General features: G+C 40.7%; 1 protein-coding gene across 1 annotated transcript in view; it reads right to left on the bottom strand.

Moving 5' to 3' along the window:
• RANBP17 (RAN binding protein 17) overlaps positions 1-16,347 on the bottom strand; it is a 4,607,784-nt gene that overhangs the window by 184,388 nt on the left and 4,407,049 nt on the right. Inside the window, exon 26 of the mRNA XM_044069092.1 lies at positions 11,671-11,769. Within this exon, the coding sequence (XP_043925027.1) occupies positions 11,671-11,769 (99 nt within the window). The remainder of the gene's footprint in view (positions 1-11,670; positions 11,770-16,347) is intronic.

The raw sequence follows: 16,347 nt of genomic DNA, 5'->3' as shown, positions 1-16,347 counted from the left end.
TGGAGACCAGAGCTGAGAAGGAGGAGACCTGGAAGCCGTAGAGGGAGAAGCCCGCTTAGCAGCGGGGGCCGAAGCGGAGGCCTCGGCCCGCCGCTTGTGGTGCTTCTCCCTCCGTTTTTCTTTCCTGGCCTCCCTCTCCTCCGGCGCCGAAGTGGGAGATTGAGTCCCGGCTGGGGGGAGGGAGGCAGGAGTGGCCACCACTGAAGCCTGGGAGGAGGCCACAGAAGCACCGGAGGCTGAAGCCGAATCCAGGGGCAAAAGTCCCGCCAGGATCAGCTTAGACCTCCGGTCCTTCAGTGCCCTGGGGTTGAACGCCACACAGATAGTGCATCCAGAGGAAAGGTGTTCAACCCCAAGGCACCGGACGCACCGAGTGTGGCCATCCGCCAGGGAGAGCTTATGGCCACACTCGGTGCACTTAGAAAAGATTGGCTTTGTGGCCTCAGACATAATAAAGAAAACACACTCACTAGGCCCCAAACACACTACACACAGAACTACGCACTAGCGAAGGGGAGGGGAGGGTAAATTAACTAAAATTAACTAGAAAAAGTTCAGCTATGAGAGTTACACCAAAGGGAACCTAACACAACACACTCGTACACTAAAAGGTAGAAGAAAAAACAAAGTTTTAAAATTTCTCACAACTCTGTGAAGACCCTAGAACCAGGAGCTTAAAACCTAGCTGCTGACCAGAAGCGCGGCAAACTAGATCTGGGGTCAGTCAGGGTTGGCAGGGGATTATGGGTAAGGGGAGGAGCTAGGAGCTCGGATCTAAGCTTTGTAAAGTTGCCGGCTTGGATCCGAGGTCGGATTCGAATCCCATAGGTTGCAGACCAAATGAAGTTAACTACTTCAGATTAAGAGTTTCCATCCCACCAGGACTAATTATAACGTTACTAAGTCCCAGGGCTACAGGTTGGCTAGGATAACCACCAAAATGTAACCCTTCCTTAAGAATCTAAATGAACTTGAAAATTATTTTTTGGTGAGGGGATATGAAAGAATTATGTTAAGAAGCATTATGAAAGCATTATGTTAAGAAGCATTTTGGAACCTATAATTGAACTAAAAAGTACAAATGCACTAGCACTTAACAGGCCTTATAGGAGGGTGTTAAAGAAATCTATAGACAACAAATCTAAAGACATTTGCATATTGACTTTTACTGTTGACTATTAGCATTGTTAATGTTATTAGAAAGAACTTGGCCATAATTATTGAAAGCTCATATGTAATGGACATCTTTGGAGAAGCTCCTTCCTTTGTGTATAGAAAAGCCAGGAAAATCAGAAGTTGGGCTGAAGGTAGGCCCAGACAACAGGATACAAGCACCAATAAGTGTGGAGCCAACAGTGTCTTTTTTCAGCACATACAGGAGGAACATATGTTTTTTTTTGCGCTTATTTACACAAAATGATTAAAACCAATGCAGGAGGTGACTGTAACTCAATGCAAGTGGTTTACTGGGTTAGCTGCAATAACTGTGAAGCATTCTACATGGGGAAAACACTCAACAGATTTAAAAGAAGGATTTCTAGCCATATTTCTGAAATTAGAGCCAAGTGCAAGAATAACGCACTGGCTCAGCACCTGCAGCTACACAAAAGACAAACAGGCTTTAAACTTCAAATTACTGACCATGTGGACCTTTTGGAACTGGAAGGGTACATCCCTAATCTTTTAGAAAAACATGAACTACTGTGGCAGCTGAAACTGAACTCCTTTAGAAAACCACGGCTTAACTATTACTGCTCCATAAAAAAGTATTCTAGATCTCAGAAAACTGCCACACTGTTTAAAAGACTATTAAAAAACTGATACGATGCTGATTAATGCTGACATTACTTGCTTATATTGTGTTTAAAAACAAATATCAAAAGCTGTTTTATTTCTTTCAGCACTAACTTACAGTGTTATAAAGGACATACTTTAGGTAGCTCATTCATTCATTAATTATCTGTGATGGCTCCATATTAAATGCTACTTTAGATTTTAAACTGAACACTTTTGTTACACTTTTTCCTTTTAGGCAGTGAAAGTCTGATAGTGCACACAATCCTACTTAGGTTTTCAGTTGTATATCTATACACGTTCATTCATATTATGATTTGTTTTTGACACACAAACTTGATGAGGTATTTATCTGATACGAAAGCGATCTTTGTTAAAAGTTGTATATTTATTCTGGTAGATGTCTAGTAGTAGACCTTTTTGCTAGTCAGTCAGTCATGTTTTTAGTTAGTTTCTAAATTAATAAAGTTTTGGATTAGTTGGTTAGTCTATATAAAATGTTAATAAACTGGTCTTAGATTGTAATTTACCTCTAGTTTTTCAGTTTTAGTTAGCACAGTTTCTGATTACACTATGGTGATAAGGGAGAAGGAGGACTTGGCTAAAGGAATGATTTTAATGCTTTTATTGCTCTTAACAGAACCACCCTCTGTGACTACTCCCTTGCTCCAAACAACCTGATTATATATAAATAAGGAATGTTTTTGATGCTCTTCATTATACTTAACTAGGATCGCTTGATTGTGTGTTTCAATAAAGGATATTCCATTTTTAACTCAGCTGTGGACTACCTACTCTTTATATTTGATTATTTTGTATCATGTATTTTACAGTTACATTTTACAGTTCGATTTTTATTAAGTGAAGTGCATAACATAATTCAGGAAGTGAACATCACAACCTCTACACTGCAAAGTTTCTTCTTGGTTTGAGCTCCTCACTTACCCACAATGCAGTAGTCCCCTCATTCTCCAGATGTTGTTTGCAGCCACTGTGTACAGACATGGTCGTTGCAACTCTCGGGTGTTAGTCTGAGAAGATAAGTTATTTTCTCTTATAGATCTTCTTCCTGTTCGCTAAAGCTTCTTCTTTATCCTCCCATTCCCTAGTTACCATAAATATTGTCTTTTTCTTGTTACCGCTGGTAGTTTTTCATTGCCATTGTTAGTAATCTTTCTCTTACTGCTTGCTGGTAATTCTTTATACCATTGCTGGTATTCCCTTTCCTCTCTTTCCAAAAATAAATAAATAAATAATAAAAACGTGACATAAAAAGTATATATTTATATACATCTATATTTCAAGCCTTCTGCTCTAACTTCCATCTTATTTCCTTTGTCCTCATTTTTTGTGTGGTAAAACAGCAAATATACTGTCAGGGTTTAAAACATTTAGCAAATGTGGGCATATAATTCTGTTTCAGATGCCCATGATCTCTGCATTTATTGTTTAGGTCCTGAACATTTGCAGTCTTCATGCTCTATTTGTAAGGCTTTTAACCCTAGAGCGTTAACACACCTGAGAAATAAACTAATTCTCAAGGGCCTTCTTCCTTCAGCCTTTGGAGAATCTCTTTCTGGAGCTCAACCTTCCAAATCTGAGAGAAAGGAAGCCAAGAAAAGACTTTCTGAGCAACCCGGTTCCTCTCAGTCCTCTTCAGATCTGACCACGGAACCACTCAAGAAAACTCAAAAAACTTTGGATCCTAAAGACAAGCCTTTGGATCTGACTCTTCAGACACCAGATTCATATCTTTGGATCCAGCTCATCATGAACATAAGCATTTACCTAGAACTAGGTATGCATCTTCCTTGGATTCTGTATCCTCTCGGCTCCCATCTCCATTCTTGGAAAGATGCCGGCATTATAGATCATCTTCCATAGCTTCTTCTCATTCATCAAGAAGGCTCACAGAAGCCGATGTAGACAGAATGATGAGGAAGTTTCTCGAGTTCTCCCGGCTCTTACCCCATAGGTCTGCAGACCTTAACTAGGTCAACCCCTCCAGTTTTGGCTCCTTCTCTGATCCATCCTTCTGTTTCATAGCTCCTGGATCCAAGACTCCTGGAGCCATCTTTTTGGATATGAAGATGACTTCATCTTCAGACCCAATATCTTTTCTGAGCATTCTGGCTCCAAGTGTGTTGGAACCAAATGACTCTCAGACCCCAAGCTTTGTTGTCAGATCCAAGACGTTGAAGTCGACTCTATCTTGGAGCCTCAGCATTTGATAGCTCAGTTCCAGTGCCTGCCTCTGGTAGGGTGTCTTTGGGTCAGAAGGAGCCATTGGTCCAGAAGCACGCCTTCTCAGTTTCAATGGTTTCCTTCTTCCTGGGGCATTCTGCCTTTAAGGTAGTACAGAGAGTATTCTCTTCTAGAGGTCAGATGGCTCATCCCCCTTCAAGTCTTCCCTCTGGATCTCAGATGTCTTTGTATTGTAAGCCTCAACATTCTACTCCACAGGTACAGCCAGTCCTAACTCTCCAAGCTACCAACAGGGTATAATTATTTCTTCTGATACTTCTCTGGAACATCCCACCAAAAAAGTCCCTAGGAAGAGGAAGTGCAAGAGGATGCACCTGGACTCTTCTCAAGAGTCAGTCACATACTATATTGATTTTGATGAAGGGGGAAGGGCCCCCAAGATCACCACCTAATGATGTCTCAATTGGAGATATTTTAGAGATCCTTAAACAAAGGGGTGGTTGGTCTACCGATAATCCTTCTCAAGAGGAATCAGTATTCCTGGAGGCATTTGTTACTGGTCCATCTACTTACTGGGTCATTCCACCTGCTAATCAGCTCATTGATTTGATCTTTCAGTGGATGTAAAAGGAACCTGATTCAGTTGAGCCAATCCCCAAGAGACCAGATAGCATCCTGGCATCACTGAAGGGAAGGGAATTCTGGAACAAAGGAGTACCAGTGGATGTTATGGTCATAGTGGCAGCCACCAAGAAAGAAGTCTCGGAACAGAGTTCCTCTGTTCATCCCCCTAACAGGGAGTCTAGGGCACTGGACAGGTTCAGGAGGCATATGTATGCCTCAGCGACCTTTGCACTCAGGTCTCTGAATTACTTGGCACACTTCAACAGACTACAGAGGAATTTGATCAAGGAACATTCAAAATCTCTCTCAGGAACTAGTACTTCTGAGGCAGAGTCTTCTATCGCTTCACAGCTGGTGACCATTCAATCCATTTCAAACTCATCCATGAGGCTTACTTCACATGCAGCTGAAGTCGAGCCTTAAGGGCAGCAGGTTCAGGCATTTACATCAGGAGGCATATGCCTGGATGCATCTGTGTGACTTTGCGGAGCCCTTCAAGTCATCCTTTTGACGGAAGTTTGTTTTTCGGCCCCAAGGTGAAAAAGACACTTTCCAGGTGCAAGCAAGATGGTAAGACCCTGTTTGCAGTGGACGTATGTTTTTCAACTCCTCAAAGAACCTTTTTGAGGAATCAACGAGGTGCTTGGAAACTGTGATTCAGGAAATACCAAAGTTCACTCCAAGATCCACATGGAGAGAGTTCCCCCAGGGGCAGGGGGGAATTCAAATGGGAGATGCCGCTTAGGCGGCAAAAGAGGCCCTCAGAACCAGGAGTCCAGAGATTCTTTCTCTGAGAGACCCTCTCGGAACTCTTGAAAGGAGGCCTGACTGCCCACCTCTGGTCACTTATCCCTGCACCAGACAGCCTGGCTGGACATTACAAAAGTTAATGCGGTGCAGAGGATTATCTTCAGAGGTAATATAATTCATTTTTTCCTACCCCCTCCCTTAGTAAACAAAATTCCCAATGTTCCAACCAGTCAGAGGAAAACAGCAGCTCTGGAAATACAAAAGTTGTTAACAAAAAGAGTTATCCAAGAGGTCCCCCCAGACCAGAAAGGATCCAGAACTTACTCAAGATTCTTTGTCGTGCCAATTTTGGAGCTAAGCATTCTGAACAAATCAGTTCAGCATACCAAGTTCAGGAAGGTCACAGTTCAGTCAATCTTGCCTTTTCTGCACAAGGAAGACTGGATGTGCTCAACAGATCTCCAGGATGTGTACTATCACATAAAAATGAACAGATGGTCTAGGAGATATCTATGCTTCCGGCTGGGAGCCAGTCACTACCAATTCAGAGTACTGCCCTTTGGCCTCATCACAACTTCCAGGGTGTTCACCAAATGCATGGTAGTAGCAGCAGCTCATTTGAGACTGCAGGGATTCTGGATGTTTCCATATCTAGATGTATGGCTCATTACCACTTTGATCTAGCATCTGTTGATAGTAGTCTGGGACTATGTACTCCAGGTTTGTTCCAATATAGGAATTACAATCAATCACAACAAATCTCATCTTCAACTATCTCAGACATTAGAGTTCATAGTGGTCATCTTCAACACAATGTCAATGACAGCTTCTCTCCTTTTGTTAAGAGTTCAAACTATTCATTTTCAAGTCAACAAAATTCTTCAAAACTCATTCATGTCAGCCAGACTGATTTTACAGACCCTGGGATCCATATCCACAGAAACAGAGAAATAGTTCCTCTAGCAAGATACTATACGAGAATTTTTCATTGGACATTAGTGACCCAGTGGTCCATTCTACAGCAACCTATGTCAACCAAGATCAGCATAACTCAGGCCTGCAAGAAGTACCTTTGGTGGTGGATTCACTCAGATCAAATTTTACAAAGTCGTCCAGCTAACATCCCTCAGCCCAAGCCCATAGCAACCATGGACACTTCCCAGATCGGGTAGGTAGGGGGGCACTTGGGCACTGGGGAAGACTGTTCAAGGCACGTGGTCCACCAAGGAGGACAACATGCATATAAATGTCCTGGAAATGAGGGAGGTACTCCTAGCGTTGAAGGCGTTCCAAGATTCTCTCCCTTCTGGATCTATTGCTATTCAAAAGGAGAATATGCCTGCAGTATGGTACATCAACATACAAGGATGAACCAGATCTTAACCCTTATGTCAGAAGCTATGAGAGTGTGGCAATGGGGACAGCATCCTTCACGGCTGGCCCCCAGGCCTTCTCTATGCTTATCCCCCAACTCCATTAATCCCCAAATTCCTACAGAAAGCATTCTGATTGAAGAGCAAGGTTAATAGGTTCATAGGTGTTTACTAGGCTAACGACCACATGGGCCTTTTTAAGCCTAGCCATGCATCCAAAATCTCTGACAAGTTCTGCTATCCTTGATAAGTGTAAGCATGGGCCTGGGAGATGAACCATTTGCAGGTTACCTGTGTCCATTAGAGACATAGGTGCCAAACCAGGGATTAATTTCCGGTTTCCCATCTAATTGTCCAAGTTGCATTTGAATTGGGCTAGGGAGGAACACTGCTTCACATGGATAGGGAGCCTGTTCCACAGACAGGGTTAGTCTCTGGGATACATACCTATCTCTCCAGCAGGTCCTATTTATATCACAGGCAAGGTTTAATTCTGGTGCTGTTTGTTTTGTGGATATGTAGGAGGTCCATCAGAGTGGGGTCGGGCAATGCCCTGTATGCCAGGCATAGATCTCCCCTCAAAAGCCTGTAGGAGACAGAATACAGGGATAGAGCCTTGAGGCAGTCTGCATAGGACAGATTACTTACGCCCTGTATTCTTTTAGTGAGGAACCTCTGTGGAGGTTCCAATTGTTGGATATGCCTGGTTAGTTACATATCAAAGTGGGCACTGTACTCAATGATAGGTCTGATGAATGCCAAATACAGTGGAACAATGACTTCCTTGGATTTAGATACCATACATTTGTTTATAAGCTGCACAACATAGAATGAGGACCTCACCACCACAGGTCATCCTCATTACCCCTTACGGCCTTGACAGATTTGGTTTCCCTTCCTTTGGCCTCATCTAGTTCACCCACCTTGGATTCTGCATCTAAAGCCAGACCTCCTGTCTCACCTGACATATATTACTCACCTGGATATCCTGGGCCTAAAGCTGTTGCATGGTATCTTCAATTCCATTGATAGCCAGACAATCCCAGCTCTCTTCCCCAGTCCATCACATTATTTTGTCATCCCACAAAGCTTCCACTAGAAAAATTTACAAGCTCAAATGGGAAAGATTTGTCCTTTGGGCACATGAGCAAGACACTGATCCTTTTTCAGCCCAAGTACCTAAAATACTTGAATTCCTGACTTCTATTTTTAATGAAGGGACTAGTCCTTCAATGGTTTAATGTTGTTAGCTGCCATTTCCAATTTCCATACTGGAGTTGATAATTCTACATTGGCTTCTTCATGTCTTTAGTATGACATTTGTAAAAGGAAGCTTTCTACTCAAACCACCCTTCAAGGACTCTACTCCATCGTGGGATCTGAATTTACTGTTACAGGCCCTAACTCAGAAACCATTTTAACCGGCTGCAAAATGTGAATTGAAATATTTGAATTGAAAACTATATTTCTGATAGCCATAACATCAGCCAGAAGAGTTTCAGAACTTCAAGATTTATCTTCTAAGCCTCCTTATTTAAATTTTCATAAGGACAGGGTGTCCTTAAGAACCACGTCTTCCTTTCTTCCTAAGGTCTATTAACCTTCTGGTATTCTTTCCAAAATTTTCAAACAAAGGTGAATACATTTTGCAGTTACTAGATGTTCACAGACAGTTATGCTTTTATCTACACAAATCAAAGAAATTTAGGAAATCAGACCAATTATTTGCATCCTTTTCAGAAACCAGATTGGGTCAACCAGTTTCAAAAGTTACCTTATCTAAATGGGTGACAGACTGCATTTCCTTTGTCTATAAAAAGTTTGGTCTGGTCTTGTCAAAGTCTGTAAGAGCCCATTCAATCAGGTCCATGGCAACTTCATCAGCCTTTTTATCCAGGTCTTCCATGGACAAGATTTGTGCAGCTACAACTTGGGCTAATCCTCACACTTTTATTACTCATTACAAGTTGGATCGGGTTTCTAGGGGAACAGCATCCTTCAGCTCAACAGTACTCAGGAATATCCTTCCTAAGAGTCCACACGGGATTCAGGTAGTTGGGGACTCTGTCCCACATGTTGAGGAACGAATGAAAATTGACATCAGATAAAGAAGTTATGTACTCACCATAACGTTTCATCAGTGTTGCCCATTTTCATTCTGCCTCAACCCCCCCCCCCCCCACAGCCCTTATCCTGTTTCTTTTGATGACTTCTGACTTCTGGAAGAGAGGGAGACTATTATAGAATCCAAAGTTTCTTCTATTTGAGCTCCAGATAGTGACTTTCCATACTAAAGCAAGAATTTCATTACGTCATACAATATGAATCTGCAAACAAGATCTGGAGAATGAGGGGGACTACTGCATTGTGGGCAAGGGGGGAGCTCCAGAGCTTGCAGCATCCACGAGCTGTGAAACAGTGGGTGAGTGGGATCCAAGGTTCGAATCCAAACCCATATGTTGAGGAAGAATGAAAATGGACAACACAGATGGAACATTATGGTGGATACATAACTTCTTTTTTTTGTTTATATGAATATCTGAATGTTCTTGTACATAATGAATATCACCATGGTAGCGAGTTACATATAGGAATCTTAACAAAAAAAAAAGACCAATAAGTCAGATAAGCCCCATCTGTAAAGCTATGGAAGAGATCATTATGAAGCTGACCCATGCAAATCTGGTTTTGTGAAGGGAAGATCCTGACTACTCAACCTGGTCAATTACTTTGAGAAAGTTATTGAAGCAATGGATGACGGAAAATCAATACACATTGGGTATCAAGATCTTGCTAAGGCATTTATACCATTCCACATTGAGGTATTGTTCATGAAGTTTCCCAGCTAAATGTTAATCCCTATGTAACGTTGTAGATCACAAATTAGCTCATAAATACAACTCAAGAAATTAGGAATGGCATCTCCATCTCCACCAAAAGACCTGTCACAAGCTTTTTATCCCAGGGCTCTGTCCTTGGGCCACTCCTCTTTGCCATTAATCTCTTGAAGGCCAAAGCCAATGTTAAGGACTTATGGCTGATTAAGTTTTCTGATGACTGTAAACTTGGTGCCATTATTAAATCTTCAGAGGACACCAAGATCTTTCAAGAGGGCCTTTCCCAAACAAATATCTGGTGGCAAAACCATAGACTAAAACTAAATGCCAAAAAATGTATAAAAATATCCTTCAGGAAGCACAACGCCCCCTGCAACAATCACACTGCTACTACACCCTAAAAATCAATCCAGTGGTTAGGGACTTAGGAACATTTGTTGACAGTTAACTGTCCTTCAATCACCATGTGTCCACTATTGTAAGAAAAACTATTTTTACTGTGCAGCTTATTAGCAAAGGTAAAACATCCAGGTGCAGGGACGTTAGCATTTCACTGTACTTGGCACTTATAAGTCCAATCATTGAATATAATGCCCCTTTTGGCATGCACCTGTCCAAACACTTGACATAACTTGAACAACACACACAGTATTTTCTCATCAAGAAAACCAACGGCCTAAATCATAAGAACTACACTGATGATCTTAAAGTCTTATCCCATTTTTGGTAACATAAGGGTTGCTGATGGGAGACCTCTGCCTCCCATATAGTACCTTAATAGATCATATCCTCTCAGACCTACGCAAATCCACACGTCCAATCTTGGCACAAACTCTCATTCAAGAGATCTTACTATCTTTTGCAAAATAAGCAGAACATGTTGGAGGGATAAATATGCACCACAGAGAATTCCACTTCTTTGGAATCTTTTTCCTCTTCCCATAAAATAAAGTACTTCTTTTACTCTATTCAAACATGGTTTGCACTGACTGATGCCTCTTTTCCATTTCTCTAACCTTCTCCCATATGTCTGGCACCAAGCTAAGAATATATATTGTAAAAATAACTCTACTGCCAGTCCCTGTGCTGAACACTCTCCATAACCGCTACCTTCAAAATGTTGATCTTGGTCTGTTTTTTTTCTTTCTTTTCTGGATCTCATGTGCATGGCTGGGTAAAGCACTGGTACTAGTTTAGGTGAATACTGCCCTGAAAGGTCATTTTAATCCTCACCAATAACCCAAGAACAGAATCAAACCATGTACTTTGTACCTATGAGGCAAACACCTTAATCATTACATCAAAACCTTCCCCCTAAATATCTGTCAGAAGTGGGATTTATTTTAGTTACGCCTGTTAACTGGGAGGAAAAGCTGGGTTCACATAACCATTTTTTGTCACAATCTGGGACTTCAGGCAGTCACAGACAGCAATCAAAATTAGATACAGGTAAATGTAAACAAGATATCCCACTAAAAAACGATACAGAACAAGAACTCAGAAATTCTTATGAATACGTAAGATAAATATTTGGAATAAAATAAATCAAAATAAATGCTTGGTATTGTGTTTTAATTCTAGTGCGAAAAACAAACAAACAAAAAAAAACATTAGTAAGACTAGCTGATGAGATCTACCGCAAAAGTTAAGAATTAAAATTAAGTAAACTGCATACACATTCATAAAGTGATATATACTGAGTAGCATTTTTATGAGGAAATTAGAAAATGCCAAGTTAACACTCAGGATATATGAACCCTTGTAGTAGAAGTTATTAAAAAATGTATTGCTTTAAATTTAGCAATGAACTTCAAAGCAACACAATTTATATTTTTTTCAGATGATCTTCAAGTTTTAAGCAGAATATATGCTAGTCTGTTGTTTTTTTTTTTTTACAGTGATGTGTAATATGAACTTATGAATTTACGCTATCTACTTCAGAGAAGGTGGTACAGTAAACCAATGCCAACTTCTGCTCCTCTCTTGTACTGCATTTGCTTAATCAATGCTGCTCCTTCAAGTGTAAAGCTACAAAGGCTTGGAATTTAGCTCTTCTACTGTCATTAAAATTATTAAGCAAGCATTACCTTTTCATTCAAAAGGATAAGACCCAGCATTGGTCTGGACACGGACCACTGATTCCGACAGTCTTCAAAGATCACAATGTTTAGCAAGATTGATAACATCTGAAAGAAAAAAAAGCTATCTTAATTACTGTCCTACTGTATAGCCACTAAGAGCCAATAAAAAACTGAACCAGAAAGGGTTCCTGCTGAAATTCTGAGGACCATATATGTTATCCTTTGAACAGAGAAACTGTATGTGCACAAAGGAGAAACACATATACTGTGTCTAAGGTTTTGTCTCCTTACCTCAATATACCATGGTCTTGGCGTTAGTACATATAAGTAGCAGACCTACCAACTGACTCCCATACAAGTACTTTAATAGCAGTTGAGTGAGTTTCAGCATTCACAGATTATTATTTTTGATAGAGTGCTGATGCTGGACATTCCACACAAAAAGATAAGAACATGTGATAACACAGGACAGAAATCCAAGACATTTACTTTTTTTTTAAGCTGATGATTCTACTTAGAGGAAAAAATGTAAGTTTCAGTGGAGCTCAGATTTGAGAGTGAGCTTAGGGTTTCAAGTATCCAAGAATCAAGATGATAACAGGACTAAGCATCCAGGCAAGAGTTTGCCTTTCAAAGGACTGACTTCCAGCATTCGCTAGGAACCATGCAATAAAAGAAAGTTAAGCACACTCCATAACACCAGATCTTCATTATTCACATCTATCCCACTTCAGTACTACAGGACTGTTTACTACTAGTTGGCAATGAAGCGGCAAATGCACATTTTCCAAACCTCAAGCTCCTCCTCTAACCTCCCTAATGCCCCTCTTTTCCCTTTGCACTCAGGATGAAGTTGCATCACCACTATCTGACTACAAAGGAATAATACAACCAAGTGGGAAAACTTGTCTTAGGAAAGGCCTTGGAAGAGGTGAAGAACATCTGTCAGGAAGGCAGCAGCTTGATAATTTGGATGGGAGAGGAGGGACTGTTGAAATGGATAGTAATGGATAATGGAAATATAACATTGCAGTAAGTACATAACTTTTCAGTACTGAAGGACAGAGTCCTCAGCCAACTATCTTTTAAGGTATCTTCTAGAATTCCATGGAGTATGGTGGCACTGAAAAAAAGCCCTGGATCTGAGATCACATCTAGATTACAGGGTCTTATACAATGAAGTCCGCATTACAGCAGTATAAATATCATCAACTGATTAATTCCTGAAGAAGAATGATGAAGTGCAGGCAGACCTTGAAGAATGTGCTTTAGGCTTACCTGGAACGATTTTGTTACTGGAAGTTATGAGAAAAGGTGATGCAATGTAGTAGCCATCTGGACAGTGTTGCTCACAAGACTTTTAGCCTGTCTTGCTAGCGGCAAATGAAATTAAAAACTTATAGTGTTTTGAGCCGTTAGTTTTTTGTAGGAAGAACCCCAGCTGTCTTTGAGCAAATTGATAATGTACTGTCTACTCTCTCCCCTTTGAATACTGTGGAAAAAAACAATGGCAAAAATTATACATTGGCTGGTATTTAGCTCTGAAGCTACTTCTGACATGAAGAATGGATTAGCTTGGAGGGAGTCCTTATCCTTGGGGTAAAAAAGCAAGGGGAGTGAAGTGAAACAATCAGTAATTCCAAGAGTCTCCTTGCTTGTGCAATAGCCACAAAAATTTGTTTTCCATAAAAGGTATCCAAGGTGAACTGAACTGGTCGATTAACAGGGATGATGAATGTATTTCTCTACAAAGAAACTTGGATCTTGTGCAGGAATGGGCTCTTCTTTCTGTGCTGCAGGGGAGGTGATCCTTGATGAAAGTTGGACATGGTTGCCAGATGAACTCTTATAGTGGAGAAGATGGAACCTCCATTAAATAGGGATGACAGATACATGGCAATTAAGGGAACAGGAGATGTAAAGGGATCCAGGTCTTACTGTGTGGCTCAAATGGAAACCTTTTCTAATTTACCTTTGCTGTTTTTCCTCATGGATGTTTTTTGTGAAGTATTAAGGATCTTGACTGCCCTTGATGGATATGAAGGGTCACTGGTCATCCTTGGAAAATGGAGAAAAGTACAGTTGTGTAGGTAAACTTACCATAACAGAAGATGTTAGAACAGATCACTGCTGCAGTAGTCTTAGTTATATAGATTATATTCTGCCAAGGATAGAACAGCCAACCTGCTTCCAAAACGTAAGGGCACCTTGCATGAGCCCTGACGGCTGACAGCTCAAGCATGGCTAGAGAAAATCAGCAGTGTCTGTGGCAAGCCCTTCATATTTTTCATGCCGACAGAAAGAAGGAGGATAGAGCCCTGAAAGAGGTTAATGCTAGGCAAATAAAAATCAATACTGTCACTCTGGCAACAAAAATTACACAAAAAATAAGGGGGATGGAGGGGACAGTGGCTACTACAACAGTGATCTACTTGAACATCTATTGTTATGGTAAGTTTACTTACACAGCTGTACTATATCCATCCTTAGATCACTGTTTCAGTAGCCTAAGTTAAATGGGTAGAGTACCACAGCGTATAAAGTTTGGGAGGTGGAAGAATGAGGGTCTAAGAGCCCTTGGAGAATGGTCCCAGCAAAGCATGTTCTAGACCTGGTAAAGGAGTCTAGTTGTAGTGCATTGTAAAGGTATGTACAGAGGACCAAGGTCCTGCCTCTGGAATACTTCCAGAGTCTACCCCTTTCCAAAAGGCCACTGAAGAAGCCAAAGTCCTAGCAGAATGTCCCTTGACCCTGCCAGGAATTGGGGTGTTCTGGTGGGAGGAGCAAAAGGAAACAGTGTGGGACAACCATTTGGAAACTGTCTGTTTTGACATTGGTTGTCCTTTTTTCTTACCTTCATAAAAAATAAAATAAAATGATTAGAATTTGTTTAGGTTTTAATTCTGTCAAGTTAGTATCTTAGTTATATGTGGATCTCCATTGGTGAGGGTCTGTCCTGGTCCTGCTTGGTTTATCTGCCACAATGTTCTACTTTGTATAAGAGTATATCAAGTTAGGAATGAACTCTTTAACAAATTTAAAGAAAGAAGGCTGAAAAAAATCTGAGTTACTCATTGAATCAGTTTCCATCTCTCATCACATTTTTCAGGATATCAGCAGCAGATGGTACAAATCCAACCTCTCTATATCAAGGGGATAATTGAAAATTTCAGGCTTACCATCTTCCGGCAAATTCTGAGAATGTAACCATGTAAACCTTCGCATCACAGACCTTGCAGCTGTTGCTCTTGAAGGGGCATCAACTGAGTCATAAGTACATTTCAAAGAATGTTTTGTAACTTGAGAAACAGAAGCTTGAGTTTGCATACAGATAGAAAGGTAGGACTGGAAGACATTCAGGACTGCTCACACACATGGTATACAACAAAACTAACTGGTCACCAGAAATCCATTTGTGGCAATTGGGGGCAGGGGGGGAGGGAGATTCAACCAGACAAAAATAAGACAACATGGATCTTTTGTTATGCTAAGTACATAACTTATGTATCTAATGTCCGTTTTTGTCCAGTTCAACACATGGGACAGATTCCCAAGCTGTTTTACCTGGGTAGTATCAGAAAAGGACATTCCTGAAAATGGTGGCACTAAAGGAACAGCATGATCTGGACTGGACATCCGGCCTGTAATGAGAGACAAAAATGTGAACTGTTAACCAAATTGCTGCAGCACAAATATCATCAGTAGGTAGTCTACTAGTAAAGGGTTCTGACGTGGCCACTGCCCTTGTGGAGTGAGGTTTCACTTTAGACTGGAGGGACAAGTCCTTTTTATTGTAAACAAAAGAAATTTAGTCCAACAGTCATCTGGAAAGAGTAACCTTAGCAACTGCTTTGCCTAATTTAGGTTTTGAGAAAGCAACAAATGATCAGATTTTCAGAACTGCCTGGTCATGTGAAGCTAGATCCAAAGTTGGCAATGAATGTCTAGCATACGTTAAAATGTATTTACCTTTATGTGAGAATTTGGGGAAAAAGACTGGCAGATTTATTGTCTGAAATTAGTTTTGGACACCATCTTAGGAAGGAAGAATGTGTTAGTTTTCAAGGAAACTCTGTCTTTATGGAATACATGATAGGCAGATTTGCATGAAAAGTGCTTGTAGCTCTGAAATCCATTTAGCTGATGTAATAGCTACCAGAAAAATTATTTTCCAAGACAGGAACTTCAAATCAAATGATGCTGTTGGTTCAAATGAGCATTGAGTTAATCCCTGTAGTATGATAGCAATACACCAGGGAGGTACTGGATCCCAGATAGGGGGTTGTAGAAGAAACATTCCTTTCTAAAAGGCTTTACAGACTCTTATGAAAGCTTTAGAATTGTCAGTCAGCCCTATGTGGAAATTTGAGATTATGGCCATTTGCACTTTGATAATGGAATAACTAGAGTCACTGACAAGAATTCTAATATGGAAGGAATGGGGGCAGAAAAAGGGTCTAAACCTTTTCACATGGCCCAAATGAAAAAATGTTTTCCATTTGCTCTGATAGATGATCTTAGTGTATTACTTTTGACAAGCTGATATGAACTAGATGCAAACTTGGCATCTCTGGCCAAGGTTACAACTGGAGAAACCAAATGGACAATTTCACAGATTTAGGTTCCAGCAGAGACAATCTGGACAGATGTGTTAACAGTTTTGGATACTGATCCAACATCCAT

The sequence above is a fragment of the Protopterus annectens genome, chromosome 4.part0 (genome assembly GCF_019279795.1).
Source record: "Protopterus annectens isolate FY-2018-M chromosome 4.part0, PAN1.0, whole genome shotgun sequence".
Taxonomy (NCBI): domain Eukaryota; kingdom Metazoa; phylum Chordata; order Ceratodontiformes; family Protopteridae; genus Protopterus; species Protopterus annectens.
This window is presented reverse-complemented; position numbering and strand designations above follow the sequence as displayed.